Source organism: Triticum dicoccoides, chromosome 3B (assembly GCF_002162155.2).
Source record: "Triticum dicoccoides isolate Atlit2015 ecotype Zavitan chromosome 3B, WEW_v2.0, whole genome shotgun sequence".
Taxonomy (NCBI): Eukaryota; Viridiplantae; Streptophyta; class Magnoliopsida; order Poales; family Poaceae; genus Triticum; species Triticum dicoccoides.
Window position 1 is genome coordinate 685,506,970 of NC_041385.1, and position 14,730 is coordinate 685,521,699.

The 14,730-nt window shown below is 42.7% G+C and overlaps 1 protein-coding gene across 2 annotated transcripts; it reads left to right on the forward strand.

Annotated features, from left to right (window-relative positions):
* The first annotated feature begins 347 nt into the window (after positions 1 to 347).
* LOC119277848 lies at positions 348 to 12,305 on the forward strand. Of its 2 annotated transcripts, XM_037559179.1 has the most exons (7): positions 348 to 459; positions 550 to 761; positions 1,908 to 2,018; positions 2,100 to 4,348; positions 4,910 to 4,982; positions 5,126 to 5,301; positions 12,047 to 12,305. In XM_037559179.1, the coding sequence occupies exons 1-6, from the start codon at positions 366 to 368 to the stop codon at positions 5,273 to 5,275; spliced, it is 2,889 nt and encodes a 962-aa protein (XP_037415076.1). In that variant the 5' UTR covers positions 348 to 365; the 3' UTR covers positions 5,276 to 5,301; positions 12,047 to 12,305. The 2 variants fall into 2 exon arrangements, with proteins under 2 accessions (XP_037415076.1, XP_037415075.1); XM_037559178.1 differs by lacking the exon at positions 12,047 to 12,305 and having other exon boundaries at positions 5,126 to 5,583.
* The last annotated feature ends 2,425 nt before the right edge of the window (positions 12,306 to 14,730 follow it).

A 14,730-nucleotide genomic window follows, 5' to 3' on the forward strand; every position in this document is an offset into this window, starting at 1 on the left:
GCGGCGGCTATACCAGATCGCTAACCCCTTTTTTTCAGGGGTACCCTTTTTTATATACAACATTTTTTATAATATATAAATAACCTTTTTTTTAGGATCATAGGATCAAATCAAATATATAAATAACCAAATCCAAAACTGTCTGCCCGCGCTGTGCGGAATTGTTTCGGCCCAGCCCAATAGGCTGTAGGCGGGGCCTGGGGAAATCTCACGCTGCTGGGCCAGCCCACGTACGGAGAAGTAACGAAATGTCAGCACAGTGTCCCGTGCGGCGCCCGGGCGCGACGCCGCGCTCGGTTTGATCTGCTAAGAAGTTGAGCATTTTTTTTTGCAGTTTTGCCCCTCAAACTCCTCTGGGTGTTTCAATGCCGGCCCCCTTCTCCGCCTGCCGCTTCGCCGCCTGCTGGGTGGTCGACGCCCTCGCCGGCGACGAGGCCCTCGACTTCTCCCTCATCAAAGGTACCATCAGCACTGTGGGAGGACCCTCTGCCTATTCCGACCACCTCGACGCTTTCAATGATCTCACCAAGGGTTATCGGTGCTCCGCAGCGCTGGTGGGCGTCTTGCCGGAGTCCCTCGCGGGCGCACCGGAGGAGACGCGGGAGCGGGTTGCGCTCCGATGCCTGCAGGAGGTCGTCTCCCTCGCCGCCCCGGGCGAGGGCGAGGGCGAGGCCGCGGCGGCGGCGGTGGCGGGTGGCGGGACGCTTAGGGTTGATGCCACACGCCCTTGCGAGGAATTGCTGACTGAGTTGCTCGGACAGGTATGCAGCCCTTTTGTTACCACGTGCATTCTGGTGGTTCATAACTTCAAATTTTTGGTTTACCTTTTGTCATCACTGGAATAATACTTGTGTAGTAAAGTGATTGAAATTTGGTTCAGGCACAAAAGTATAGCAAGATGGAACACACCGTCTCTGCATTTGCTCCTAACTAATGTGCTAGTTAGATTAAATCTTGTCCAGATTCATGATGCAAAGTCAGACCACAACTCATAATCTTAATTCCCTCCTTAAAGAATGCAAAACATGCTCATTCAAGGTTGATTCATCCGGTGGCCGAAATGTAGTCCTTGCAGTTAAAAGTTGGAGACGACGGGCTCCACTATACAGCGAATCAGCAATTGATTCCACGGATGGGGCTTGTTATTTAGTTTTGCATTTCTTCCATAGGTGGTAGAGTTATGTTTTCACTGATTCACAAAGTGATTGTGTTTAGCGACAATAGCCGTGAACATAACAAGAGCATACTTTGCTTATTGTTTGCAGTATGTAATAACATGTGTTTACCAATGACTCAGAATATGGCAGCATTCTGACAGGCATCTCATTTTTGGTATTTAGTCAACAGTAGTGGGCTTTTTTGAGGCTGAAAGCAAGCATACACCTTTAATATGTTATGTTCTCTGTGGAGAACTTACTGCTTGTACCTAATGAGTTGTTCACTGATCCAGTGCTGTAGTTCACCAATGTTGCTAGGCTAGACGATGTTATTATTTGAGCTCATGTTTCTTGTGATATGGAACATGATTATATCCCTTGGCAATTGTGTCTCAAGTCATTCCAAGTGCCAACGCCCAACAGACATTACCTCAGCAAAGGGTATTCTAGCAAGTTATACGTTTACGATGTCCCTAAAGATCATAACAGCATCACTTTACAGTTGAATATTTAAATTCTTTAACTTGTGTAAGAAGCAGGGATGCCATGTTAGATATTGCACATCACATAATTATGCATGTTTCTAATGGTTTCACATATCCGGTGCTCTTTTATGATTACCTCTCCTTATACAAAACAATCATCATATGCTCTGGTGTCTTTAACTTGTGCTAGCTAATACATGCTGCTATTTAGCTAGTGCCCAGATGTTTTTGATTTTTTTGCTTTACATGAATGTAATATCTGCAGGTTGGGAGTTCAGGAAGCTTGGAGAAAGATATGCTTCCACCTTTTAGCAAGGATATCCAAAAGTTTATATGCATCAAGACACCGGCTTTACAAGAAACTTCTTTGGAGTTGGTATGTCAAAAAAGTTATTCTCAAAACTGAAAATAAAAGGACTCGCTTCACGTATGATTAATCTTCTTTTTTTATGTTCAGCTTAGAGAAGTGAAACCCGACATCACGTGTATGGTCCCACCGCCCCCAGTGGAGAAGGGTGGCAAGAACAATGGCAATGACCAGTCGTTGCCCAGTATCAACCCTGATCATCATGTAAATGCAGAGAGGCATGGGTGCCCTACAGATAGTTCTGATTTTCAGCGAGAGAGTGTAACCGATTTTGTCAACGGAACTTTCACAAGAAATGTGCAGAAGGATCCTATGGTGCCAACTCCCGATTTCTGTGAACCATCTACGCTGTACAGTAGGTGTTACGACCGCCCTCAAGAAGATACCATTGGTGTTGGTGTCAGTGTCAGATCCGCACAAACGAGTCCAAGTAGTGATAATAGAAACAGGTCCATTACAGCCGAGCCTGCTTCAGCTACCTGCAGTGCTGCTTTGCTTCGAGGTAATACTGAACTTATGTCAAAGCAGGTTGCGGCGGAGACTACCATGTCCCAAGAAAAGAGTCCAACTACCATTCTTCAACGAGAATCCTGTGGAGACAAGAACAAAAACTCATTCCACGATAATGATGGAGAGAGATCACATGGTAATGGCACCAACATTCATTTATCAAAGAATCTCAGCCATGAAGGATTGACCATGCAGGCTACGGTGGCTCCAGATTCTGACAGAAACACTGACGCTTTACTGGCAAATACATCTGAAACAAGATCCTTGCCTGAGTTTGTTGCTGTGGATGGTACAGGCGTAATTGCAGAACTACATGGCAGAAAAACTCGAAAGAGTTCACCGCAACATGACAGCAGTGAGAAAGCAAGTCATGTTTTGGATGAGGGTAGTGCTAGGATTGAGCCAGTGGAAAAGGATTCTGGTCATAATGAATGGAATCTACGAACTGCTGGTGTTGTACCTTCTGTTAGCTGCAACGGGGCTGTTCAAGGAGATAAATCTGAAACCAACATTCTACAAGAGAATGCTACAGGGCCTTCTAAATTGTTTAAGGAGAAAAATGATAAGGTTCTTCTGGAAGTCAGTTGTGCTGACAAAGCCAATCCAGCACTACATGATGATGGCAACATCTTGGTAAATAATACATCCGATGGTAGGAAGACTGCTCTAGATTCTCGCTGCAATGCGATGGAAACATCAAATGTGCACCGCTCCAATGACAGTCCCAGTGGGTTTGCAGCCACTTGTCTTCTATCATTGATGGGCAATATGCCTTCCTGTAGTCAGGATAAAGATGCCAATGGTTCCACTCAGGACTTTACGGAACAAGATTTGTGCATAAAATGTGGTAAAGATGGACAGTTGCTGAAATGTAGCAGCTGCTCATTAGTTTCTCATGAAAGCTGTTTTGGGTCATCAGTGACATTTGATGTTTCTGGCCAGTTTTATTGCCCTGTATGTTTCTATACTAAAGCTAGCGAAGCATATCAAAAGGCTAAAAAAACATATTTGGAAGCTAGGAAGAGCCTATCTGCTTTCCTTGGCACAAAGCAATTCCCAAAGGAACACCATGAACAATCTACTGGAAAACAGCAAACAGCTACCAATAGCAAGGATCACTCGAATGAGCATAATACATCCAAAAGGCAAGGTCAGTCTGAAGCAGATGTCCCTTCTCATAAGGGTGAAGAACCTGGTGAGCAGAGGAAAAAGCAGAGAACAAATGATACAAGTGATGTACATCCTGAAGAGGGTCAGCTGAATGGGTGTGATGCTTCCAAAAGGCAAGGTAACCATCAGTCCGATACATATAATCTTTCTCATAAGGAACCTGGTCAGCAGAGGAAGAAGCAGAAAACAAATGCTACAAGTGACGCTTGTCCTGAGGGCGTAATCGCTCAAAAGGCATCTTTTGGTCTGAATTGTGATATTGCACCCAATAAAGATTGTGTACTCCAAAATAAAAGAAAACAAGTTGAGCAGTCTGTGGAAGGTGCAGAAGCCCATGAAGATGGTAATGGCAATTCATTTTATGATGCGCAACATTCATCTCAGAATAGACGCAGTCCTGTTGCCAATCAGAGTGTTGAGGCTGAAAAACATGACAGTCTTACAAATTCTCACGACCCCAAAAGTTCCGATGAAATAGAAGCCACATCTTCAAATAATTCTGGCCATCGGTCGTCGCCTCCTTGGCGAAACATGAGACGCCACAAAGCAAGATCCCAAGAAAAGGAGACAGTGGTATCTTATAATTCTAAAAAAGCATTGCGATGCCAGGATCAGCAGATGCCTTCACCATCAAGCAAACGATATCAACCCAAGCGTTAGTAAGTGTTAGGAAGGAGCTTCATAAGCACTTCTTTCCCCGATCATGTTCTTTGGAGTACTTAAAAATATCTGACTGGTTGACCTATAATCAAACGACATTGAACATCTTCATTTAGACTTGTGATAAGTAAATCTCTATAGTCGATCTGAGATAAAAAACAGCTGTAGGGTGGATGTTTGTGAGACCGAACTTACTGAGTTCCAGTGCTCTTGCACAAGCACTTTCTATTATTTGTTCAGCACCGTAGATAGTATGATGCTAATTAGCTTCGAGATGATCAAAACTTTAGGAGATTATATCTCTAATCGGACTTGCCACTCTGTTTCATGATATTTGATATAGAGGAAAGTCAGCCTCTTTATTCAGGGTCAATTTCAAATCCGCAAGGGCTTTTGAGAATTCATGGTTACAATGAAGTTACATATGTGATAGTGAAGTTAGACTCTATTTAACTGAATATGTTTTCCAATTATTGTGAAACTTTATATATTTGGAAGTGTACATTATAATAGCGTCTGCTTTTGTAATTCCAGAAACTGAGCCATATATGTCTTTGCAGCTGTAATTCTCCTGCACCACCTGGAAGGCGCCCAAAGCTCTGTTGGACAGAAGAAGAAGAGCAAGCTTTGAGGGTATGCATACCCCAGGCTGTTAACTGACATTACTGATGCTAAAATCTTATGCCATCTTCTGCTAAATTTCCTATTTACTAACTTGTATGTAGTTGTGTTCTTGCTAGCATGCTAACATCACACCATTGGCTATTCTGACTCAGGATGCAATGCTAAAGTTCACCCCAAAGGATGATGCACCAATTCCGTGGACTCAGATATTAGAATATGGCAAGGATACATTTCACAGGTCACGCCTTGCGAGTGATCTGAGAGTCAAATGGAGGAATATGAAGAAAAAATCAGGATCCTAGTACTGATCAACTTTTGCCTCAAAAAGGTACTGACCATCTGGCACCTAGTGCAGCTATTGTGCCATGCTTGCCTAACCTTTCATTCACCTCTTCGAGCCAGCTCTTGTCCATTATCTTGTAAGACTGTACATAGTTTGTAATGCTGGCTTCTGCCCCATGCTCCTGGATGAAACATGTAGATTGCAAGCATTACATCTTACTAGGGGGCTTCATAAGCCTCTGTTATCTGTTAGTCTGTTGTTGTGGGTATAGGGTTATGTAAAAAAAACTGTAGTTTTTCCCGGCAAATAAGCATATAGTCACCGTCACAATTTCCAATAGGAAAAGGCCACTACACCATCTGGCACCTAATTACAAAACGAAGTTCCAAAGACAGCACCAACAGGTCTTCACACAATCGTGCCTATTGGCCACAAAACAACAAATGTTGAGAAGTTTCAACCTGGTCATGAAATGAGCACATAGGATTACCAGACCATTTTCCTTCCTCATCACCTCCCTAGTTAGGGGAGTATCACCAAAGAACTAGCCGTGGACAGGGGTGCGTGGGAGCTAGCTATCCATGTGCCAGAACCATGAGTTGGTTGCGAGATCTTATGGGTTTCAGTTCTAGCCTACCCCAACTTGTTTGGGACTGAGGGCCTTGTTGTTGTTGTATCACCTCCCTAGTTAGAACAATATCTTGGAAGAACCACCACAAGAACATTTAATTTTCAATGGAATTTCGGCATCCCTAATCTACTTGTAATGACCCCCAGCCATGTTACTCTCCAAACATTTATACATGGATTTAGTAGTAAGAATATATTTCTTGGCAAAAGCCCACCATATCTCATTAGGTTTAGGGTCAAGAGGAACGGTAGTAGTAGAAACAGGCATAGTGTTCCATTGCTGAGCCAAATTAGGAGACAATCTCCTTCCTGTTGATTTTTTTTACAGCACACTCAGGTTTATCGCAAATGCTGAAAAGTAGAGGGAACTGTTCACACATGGGAGGTTGGCTATTCAATGAATTTTGGTAAGTATAACAATATTACTAGGGAGAGGACTAGTTAAGGGAGACATGCAACTGTGCCCAGGAGGCTGAGATGTTCAGGTATGCCGACGAGCTCAAGGCCACCTGCACGTAGACTAATTCCCCTCCTGGATCCGTTTCGAAAAAGAAAATTCCCCTCCTGGAAATGACTAATTCAGGCAAATATGATGTGCTGGTTATTTCATTCTACTTTTTTTTTTAATTGAGGGGGCACACCCCGATTTCATTTCATTGAATGAAAGGAAACCGAATAAACAGAGTCATAAAAAAATTTGTTTCTCAGCCCCAGACACCCTACCTTGGCCTCCAGGGGGAGAAAAGACTAAAGAAGCACTATGGGAGAAATGGTTACCACACAGGGCTCCATCCCCTACCCTCATTTTCCAAGCAGTGACAGAGCTTAGAACAACCATACTATCCAGACAGAGACTACAAGATATTCCAGTGAAGAAAACTCAAAACATAGAAAAGCTCTCAACCCACTCCCAGTCAGTCTTTGTCATTGGCGCCCATCCTCTGCTCTTGTTGAAGAAGCCATTTGCAACATCAACCAACAACGCCGCCATGTCGCGCAGCTTCTGTTGCTGTAAGCCAGCCCAGTATGACATCCAGTAAGCTATTTGGAAAAACAGCACACTCGGATCATGCGGGTAAATGTGATGAAAAGTGGCAGCGTTTCTAGCTTTCCATAAATACCAGAATACCGCCGCTACACCCATTGCTACTGTTTGTCTCATCTTCTTAGGAAACATCTCTATCTAGCTGCTGAACTCTTCAATTTTGCAAGGAATATCATAAATAGCAGTGACATTCCTAACAACCCCCCACACAAACTTGGCTACCACACAAGTGCAAAAAAGATGCTCCACGGTTTCAGAATGATCACAGAAACTGCAACTTTTATCTTTACCTTTCCAGTTTCTTTTAGCTAAATTATCTCTAGTCAACACACTGTTCCTGAAGATCAACCAGATGAAAACTTTAACTTTTAGAGGAATCTTAGCTTTCCATAGATTTCTATGAGGCCAAGCTACCTGATTAGTTTTAAGAGCTAGATATAAGGATTGAACGGAGAATTTTCCTGATCTAGTTAACAACCAACTACACTTGTCCTCCTGATCATTCAAGGTTACACTGCTGCAGATGCTTTTCAGCTCATACCACATATCAGCAGTGTCCCCCCACAATATCCTTCTAGTAAATCTTATCAAGTTCATGTTCTCGGATAAGGCTTTAGCAACAGTAAAATTAGCACTGAAAGTTAGGGCATACAATCTAGGGAATTGCACACGGAGATGTTTGTCTCCCAGCCAAATATCGCTCCAGAACATAGTTCTCTCTCCATTACCCACTATTTTTCTACTATACTGTAGGAAAATAGGGTTGACTCTCATAATCCCTTGCCAAAAATGAGACTGCCCAACCTTCTTTTTACACCCCCTAAGAGTACATTTGCTCAGGTATTTCTTCCTTACTAAATCTTGCCATAGTCCATTATTATTTTCAAGTTTCCATATCCACTTACAAAGTAGTCAAATATTCATTATATCCAAATCTAAAACACCTAAACCTCCCATCTCTTTAGGTCTACACGCATCCTCCCATTTCACTAAATGATATTTCTTGACATCTTCCTCTCGCCATAGCATTCTTTTCATGTAGAAATTCATTTTCTTACTAGGTCCTTTAGGTAATTCGAAGAGAGAAATCATATAAAGGGGAATATTGCACAAACTGGAAGTAATTAGTATTAATCTACCCCCATATGATCTATTTCTACCTTTCCAAACACTCAATTTCTTCTCCATCTTCTCCTCAGGCCAATTCCAATCACTATTACATAGCCTCACAGCATTAGCAGGTAACCCTAAATACTTAAAAGGTAGTTTACCAACAGCACAAGTGAAAATACTAGAATAACACTCTTGTTTCTCTTTAGCCTCCCCAAAACAAAAAACCTCACTTTTATGGAAGTTAACTTTGAGACCTGAAAGTTGTTCAAACAGACAAAGAACCAATTTCATGTTCCTAGCACTCTCCAGATTATCCTTAAACATAAAGATAGTGTCGTCGGCATATTGTAACATACTGATCCCATTTGGTATTAAGTTTTGCACTAGGCCTTGGACCAGATCCAAGTCTTGAGCTTTTAATATGAGCAAGTTAAGAATATCAATAGCAATATTAAACAAGATTGGGGACAAAGGGTCTCCTTGCCTCAGTCCTTTTTCGTTTCAAAAAAAGGACCAATCTGGTCGTTCACCATAACAGCTACCTTACCCCTCTGACCCTCTCTACTGTCTGTTTGACCCATTCTCTATATTTAGGAGGGGAACCCTTCTTTTCCATGACAAAATACAGAAAATCCCAATTAATTTTATCATAAGCTTTTTCAAAATCTACTTTAAAAAACACAGCACTCTCTTTTTTCCTATGTACTTCATGCAATATTTCATGCAACACAATCACCCCATCCAGAATGTATCTACCTCTAATAAAGGCTGTCTGGACAGGAGCTACAACTTTATCTGCTACAGCAATGGCTCTATTGTTGAGCACTTTTGTAAAAAATCTTAAAAATCACATTTAGTAAGCAAAGAGGTCTGTACTGTTGCAAAGTCTGAGCATCAGCACATTTGGGAATAAGTGCAAGAACCCCATAGTTAAACCTAGCTAGATCAAGCTTCCCATTGTAAAAATCGCAGAAAAGATCTAAAATATCTACTCCTATGATATGCCAGTACTTCTGATAAAACTCTATAGGCAGACCATCAGGTCCAGGAGCTTTGTTGGTTTTCATCTCAAACACAGCTTTTTTTATCTCATCTAAAGTAAACTCTATCTATATCATCCAGTACAACTGGCATGTCAATTTCAAGGGAGATATTAGATATTTTCTCTGCAGGCCCAAATAAAGCTCTTATAGTCTTATAGAAAGCAGTCGCAAAAAGCAGCAAGTCTTTATCTCCTTGGATTACCTCATTACAATTATTATCAAGGGAAATAATCCTATTCTTTCTTTTCCTACTACTAGCTTTAGAAATAAAATAAGCAGTTAATGCATCTCCCTCTAACAATTCTTTTTCTTTAGATCTCTATAACCATTGGATTTCCTCTTATGAATCTTAGAAAGTTCCTCCTCCAGATTCTTACGTAAGATGTATTTGTCTCTAGTTAAACCTATATTCTCACTCTCTATCAATCTCATCTATAGATTTCGTAAGAAAAACTTTCTGTTTTTTGTAAAGCCACACGTAATTAAGGTTCCACCCTTGAGTGTTCTCCGAAAAAACTCTAGCTCTCTTTTGCCACTGATCTTGTAAAGACTTACCATAGTAAGAATTACATAAAACACCAATTACTACCGCATCTAGATCCTCTCTCAAAACCAGCACAATTCAAATTTAAAAGGTTTAGTTATCTTAGGCAAATTCAGACCAAAATCTAGTAGTAAGGGAGCATGGTCAGACAAAACTCTAGGAAGAGCTCTAAGGAACATCAGCGGAAAAATGCTCTAAAACGATAAAAGTTTCTCAAAAACTGGATTATCTTGGTTATTAGACCAAGTAAACAATCGACCATTTAATTCAACTTCCTTCATCTCCCAGTTCTCAATAATAACATTAAACAGATGTGACCATTTATTTAAAGGTTTATTTCTATTAGATTCTCCTCTTTTTTTAATGATATTAAAATCCCCTCAATAAAAATGGGAAAAGCATTAACATTACATATATGGACTAATTCAACTAAAAAATATTCCTTATCTTTTTTGTGTGGGGCACCATATACATTCACTATGTTTAAAAGCTCTCCATTTTTTCTATCTCTAACCAAAAACCTAATATGATGGCTGCCTTTTTCAGATTCTACAACATCATAAAAAACAGTGTTAACACCACACAGCAACCCTCCTGACTGTCCCACAGCAGGCGCAAACCACCAGGAAAAAGCACTACTACCACTTACATTTTCTAAGCAGCTCAAAGTAAATGATATTTTCTTAGTTTCCTGAATGCCAACAAATCTCAGATTAAACTCTACAATTGCATTTTTTAGAAAGTTTACTTTCTCAGGGTCACCCAGCCCTCTGGCATTCCAAAATAAACCAGCCATATTAGAAAAGTTTAGTTCCTTTAAAATATCCTTTACTTCTACTTCTAAACTTTCCAACCACAACACCCTTGTATAATTCCCTACTATCTTTTTTTCTTTGTAGTACATACAGTCCCTAGTCCAGCAATACTTCTAATAATACTATCTAATTCTTCATTATCTTGCTCTTTCCCTTCATCATCAGTAAGCAAATCCTCTATTTCCTCAATACTAAAACCCTCATTAATATTATGGTTATTAATCACAATATTCTCTTTGTTTTTATCGATGCTGGCATTATAAACAGAAAGTCTAGAAGCTTCCAAGTTCTTTAGATGTTCGACCTTATTAACTACTTCTTCCTCAGCCCCTCCCAATTTAAATCCTAATTTAGCAGCAATATCAACTATCTCTCCATGAGCAGTCTCTAAAACAGAAGGTATACTAGCAGGAGAACTATCTTTACATGGGGAGGAATTTTTTTTATCAAACATACCTGGGATAGTCTCCAAGTTCTTGACCTTGGCCCTGTCCACGGCCTTATCCATTGAGTTCATATCACCAACGTTTCTTTGAGTCCTTCTTTCCTCATCCACCACTCCATATTTGTTCTTGTTTATGTCTTTTAGGCTCTCTCTCCAAGGATCTGCTTGTTAACCTGTCTTGAGTCAGATATAATTGAAACTACCCCAGCAGCTCTTGCAGGTTGAGAGTCAAGGACCTCCTCCTCACATCCGCCATATTCCTTAAGCACCCTCTCTTGTATAATTTGTGTATTTTCCACCATATCCTCTCCGAAGTCAACTTGCTGTTGAGAATATCCATCACTTGTGAAATCCATCCTTTCAGCATCAGCAGCAAATTCCCTGTTGATTTCCTCGAGCCCTTTTGACTTTGCTACTTTTTCCGCTTCCTCCTGTGCTTGCTTCCTTTCCAACATGTTTCATTCTACTGTTATTATCATTAATTTCTTATCAAGGATTACCGGTCCAGCTACTATTGTGGAGGTCCTGGATGGTTGATTTCAATCATAAAATAATAATGTTTTTTGTCTGGTAGATGTAAGGTTTTGACTAGTTTAATTCCAATGGTGAATGTTGTGATTTGTTACATCAGTTCCGGTCATTATTGATTTTTTCATTCACTCTAAACATGTAGCCCATAATTTTGTATTGCCCCTAAATGATGTAACCAACCCAGTTTGATTTCCTTGGAAAGTGCTTCTTTTAAGGGCAGCCTCAAGTTAAACCTTGAACTTCAGTATGTGAAAAAAAAACAAAAATATTTTAGTTAGTTTACTACTCCCCCTGTGTCAAAATATAAGACATTTCTTATATTTTGATACAGATGGAGTATTTGCTTCTTAGAATCTCTAAACGAAATACTCCCTCCGTTCCTAAATATTTATCTTTCTAGAGATTTCAACAAGTGACTACATACGAAGCAAAATGAGTGAATCTACACTCTAAAATATGTCTATATACATCCGTATGTGGTAGTCCATTTGAAATCTATAAAAAGACAAACATTTAGGAACGGAGGGAGTATGTTCATAGTGGATGTAAAAGGTAGGGAGCCAGGGAGGTCCTCCCTTTTTCGAAAGGAAATTATATTACTTTTTTTTTCTGAGGTGTGTGAAGAAATGTGGGGCCTTGATCTTGGTCCTACTAATGGACCCCAAAGGGCTGCTTCTGCACAAGAGCCCAGAGAGGAGGGGGGTCAAACGGCTTCATAAGGACTGGACAAAAGGAGTTAAGAGGGAAGTACCAAAACCAGCGATCGATCGATCAATCAATCAATCCAACAAGTCAAATGTAGGAAGGAGCAGCGCCCACATACATTTTTTTTTGAGAATTGCCCACATACATACATGTTGACTAAATTGAGCAACAGAAGGAAGAATGCCTGCATTGCGGCCTACGTGCACGAATAAAGGCCGTAGCAGCCGGAGCCGGGGCGCGCATGGCCCATGCCGATTAATTTCGAGGTTTATGGTGTTACGTGGCCTCTTCCCTGGCTCGCTCGTATGTATGTATGCTCGCTTTTGAGTGAGGTTCTTTCATCGGGCCGGCGTTGGTTGGTGGTGGCGCCGCGAATGAAGAGGAAGCTGCTGCTCCCGCCGCCACTCGAAAAGCCAGTCGAAAGCGACCCCGGCGAGGCCAGCCGTCTCCATCCATCGCCAATCATATCTTCTCCTCGGAGTAAAGACGACCAGCCCGCACTGCACGGATGGTGCACGGGTAAATTGCAAGGCGTGTTTGAGAGCCTGCGTACAACGATTGCTCGTCCATTTTTCCTTTCGGAAATGTTAAAAATCTGAACGGTAGATTTTTGGCACTAAAAATCTGACGATCAACGTCAGATTTGCCGTACGGAAACAGATAAACTTGTCGCTTTAGCCCTAAAAAAATTCTATACTACTAGTAAAAATCGCCATGTGACATAAAAAAATCAATAGAAAAATTCTCATGTTGTAGAGCGGGTCGGGAAAGGAGGCGAGCAGGCCTGCCCTTTGCGTGCCGCCGGCGCTGCCGAGCGGCGGGAGGGAGGGGGAACCTCGGATCTGAGCCCGGGGTGGGTTCGCAGTAGGGTTAAGGTTGAGGGAGACGCTGCCGAGGCTGTTGCGGCGGTGTCGCGTCTGTATAAGTTTCCCCGGGCCGCGTTCACGGTCAGGTGAAGCTCTTGTCTTCGTCTAGGGGCCAGCGGGGTGGAGGATCCCTAGATCTCATCGAGGTCGCGGGCTATGGGTGTCTGGAGGTCGATCGACATTGGCCGGTCGGGTCCTCGGATGGGAGGTGGTTGTGTGGAGACGGAGATTCTTCTTCCTGCTCATCGGTATGATTTTTTGTTGATGTTCCTCCTCTTACTCTGTGCTGCTGCTCTAGAGGGATGTCCTGCTTGCCCGGGTGGTTGGCCTGGCCGTGACGCCTGAATCGGATCCGAGTTCTCTTTCATTTGGAAGGGACACATATAGCGGTACTCAAAGCCATAGATGGGGAAGGCTAGCGCAGGCGTGCTGGATGCACATGTGTGTCCTTGTCTTTTCGGTGCCATGCGAAGAAAAGGGGAGCAGCGCGGCGGTGATTATGCCATGGTTGAAAATGATGACCTGCTTGGCTCTGGTTGTAGATTTTTTGTGTTGTAGGCGTCTTCTCGCAAGGTTCAGGAATGATGACACAGAATTCTAGAGATCTTCGTGCTTTACTAGTTGTTTTATGGCGTTCTTTGTTTTTCTGATTCTTTGTGTGTGTGTTAGGGTGTGTTTGTACGGGTCAAGAACTTTGCATTATTTCATGATTTCAATGCAACCATACTTTCTAAAAAAATAAAAATTGGCACGCGTGATCTGGCATCTGATTTATTATATTGAAGTCCTCTTTTTTTTGACGGTACGATCGTCCCATCCAGTTCACTAGAGTGTGCTGTGTCTCTGTTTCTTTTTCATGAGTTTATTGTTTATGGCTATATATGAAACTGATGCATGGTGACCGCGGCGGCGTTGATTGAATGCTTGGCGAAAAGATGCAGGTCGGCGGGGATCGGCGAGATCAGGCGACGTGGACGGATGGTACGTACGGCACGACGGTGCCGCTGCGGCGTGCACATCCTAGGCAGCTAGGGCGGCCCCGTCGTTGACAACGTACTAACTAAAAGCTCCCGGCTCCTGGCTACTAGTACGTACGTTGGCGTGGACTCTTGCTCACCTAGCTTGGCTAGGCATGGGCCGGCGCCACTGACAACCGGCTCGAGCGATAGTAATCGCGTTTGCCCAGCGAAAACCTCCTTTGCTTTGCTTGCTCAAGTGCGTAACCGAAGGCTCTTCCTTCCCGTCGATTTCGACCCGGGAAGAAAGTCGGGGTAGGATCGAGCTCCCTTTCCGCAGCTCCTCGGGTCTGTGTGATAAAGATGGATGGATACAGTTTGTGAGATCTGTACATAAAAAAGAAAAAGAAAAAAAAAGTGGGGCTTGGTAATGCTTGTACTGCAGGCAGCTAGCAGAGCGGCTCGACCGACCGGGTGAAGTCGAGCTGCAGCTTACAGATCGTCGACATGGCCGATTCCCGGCCATCCAACTCGGCTCTGTTACTACTACTACATAGTAACCGGCAACCGCAACAGAAGCGGTTTTATGCACGTCCGTTTTCCCCCATTAACTCCCCGCTGATTGTGATTGGGGTCGACGGCGACGCGCGCGGCGCAATCAAACATGCGGGGCAGAGCAGCGCGAGGCCGACCGCCCGGGACGAAAGGCGCCTCCGGTTAACCTGTGGTGCCGAATGGCCACTGACCACATGTCGTGCAGCTAGCGCCTGCCTGCGTTCGT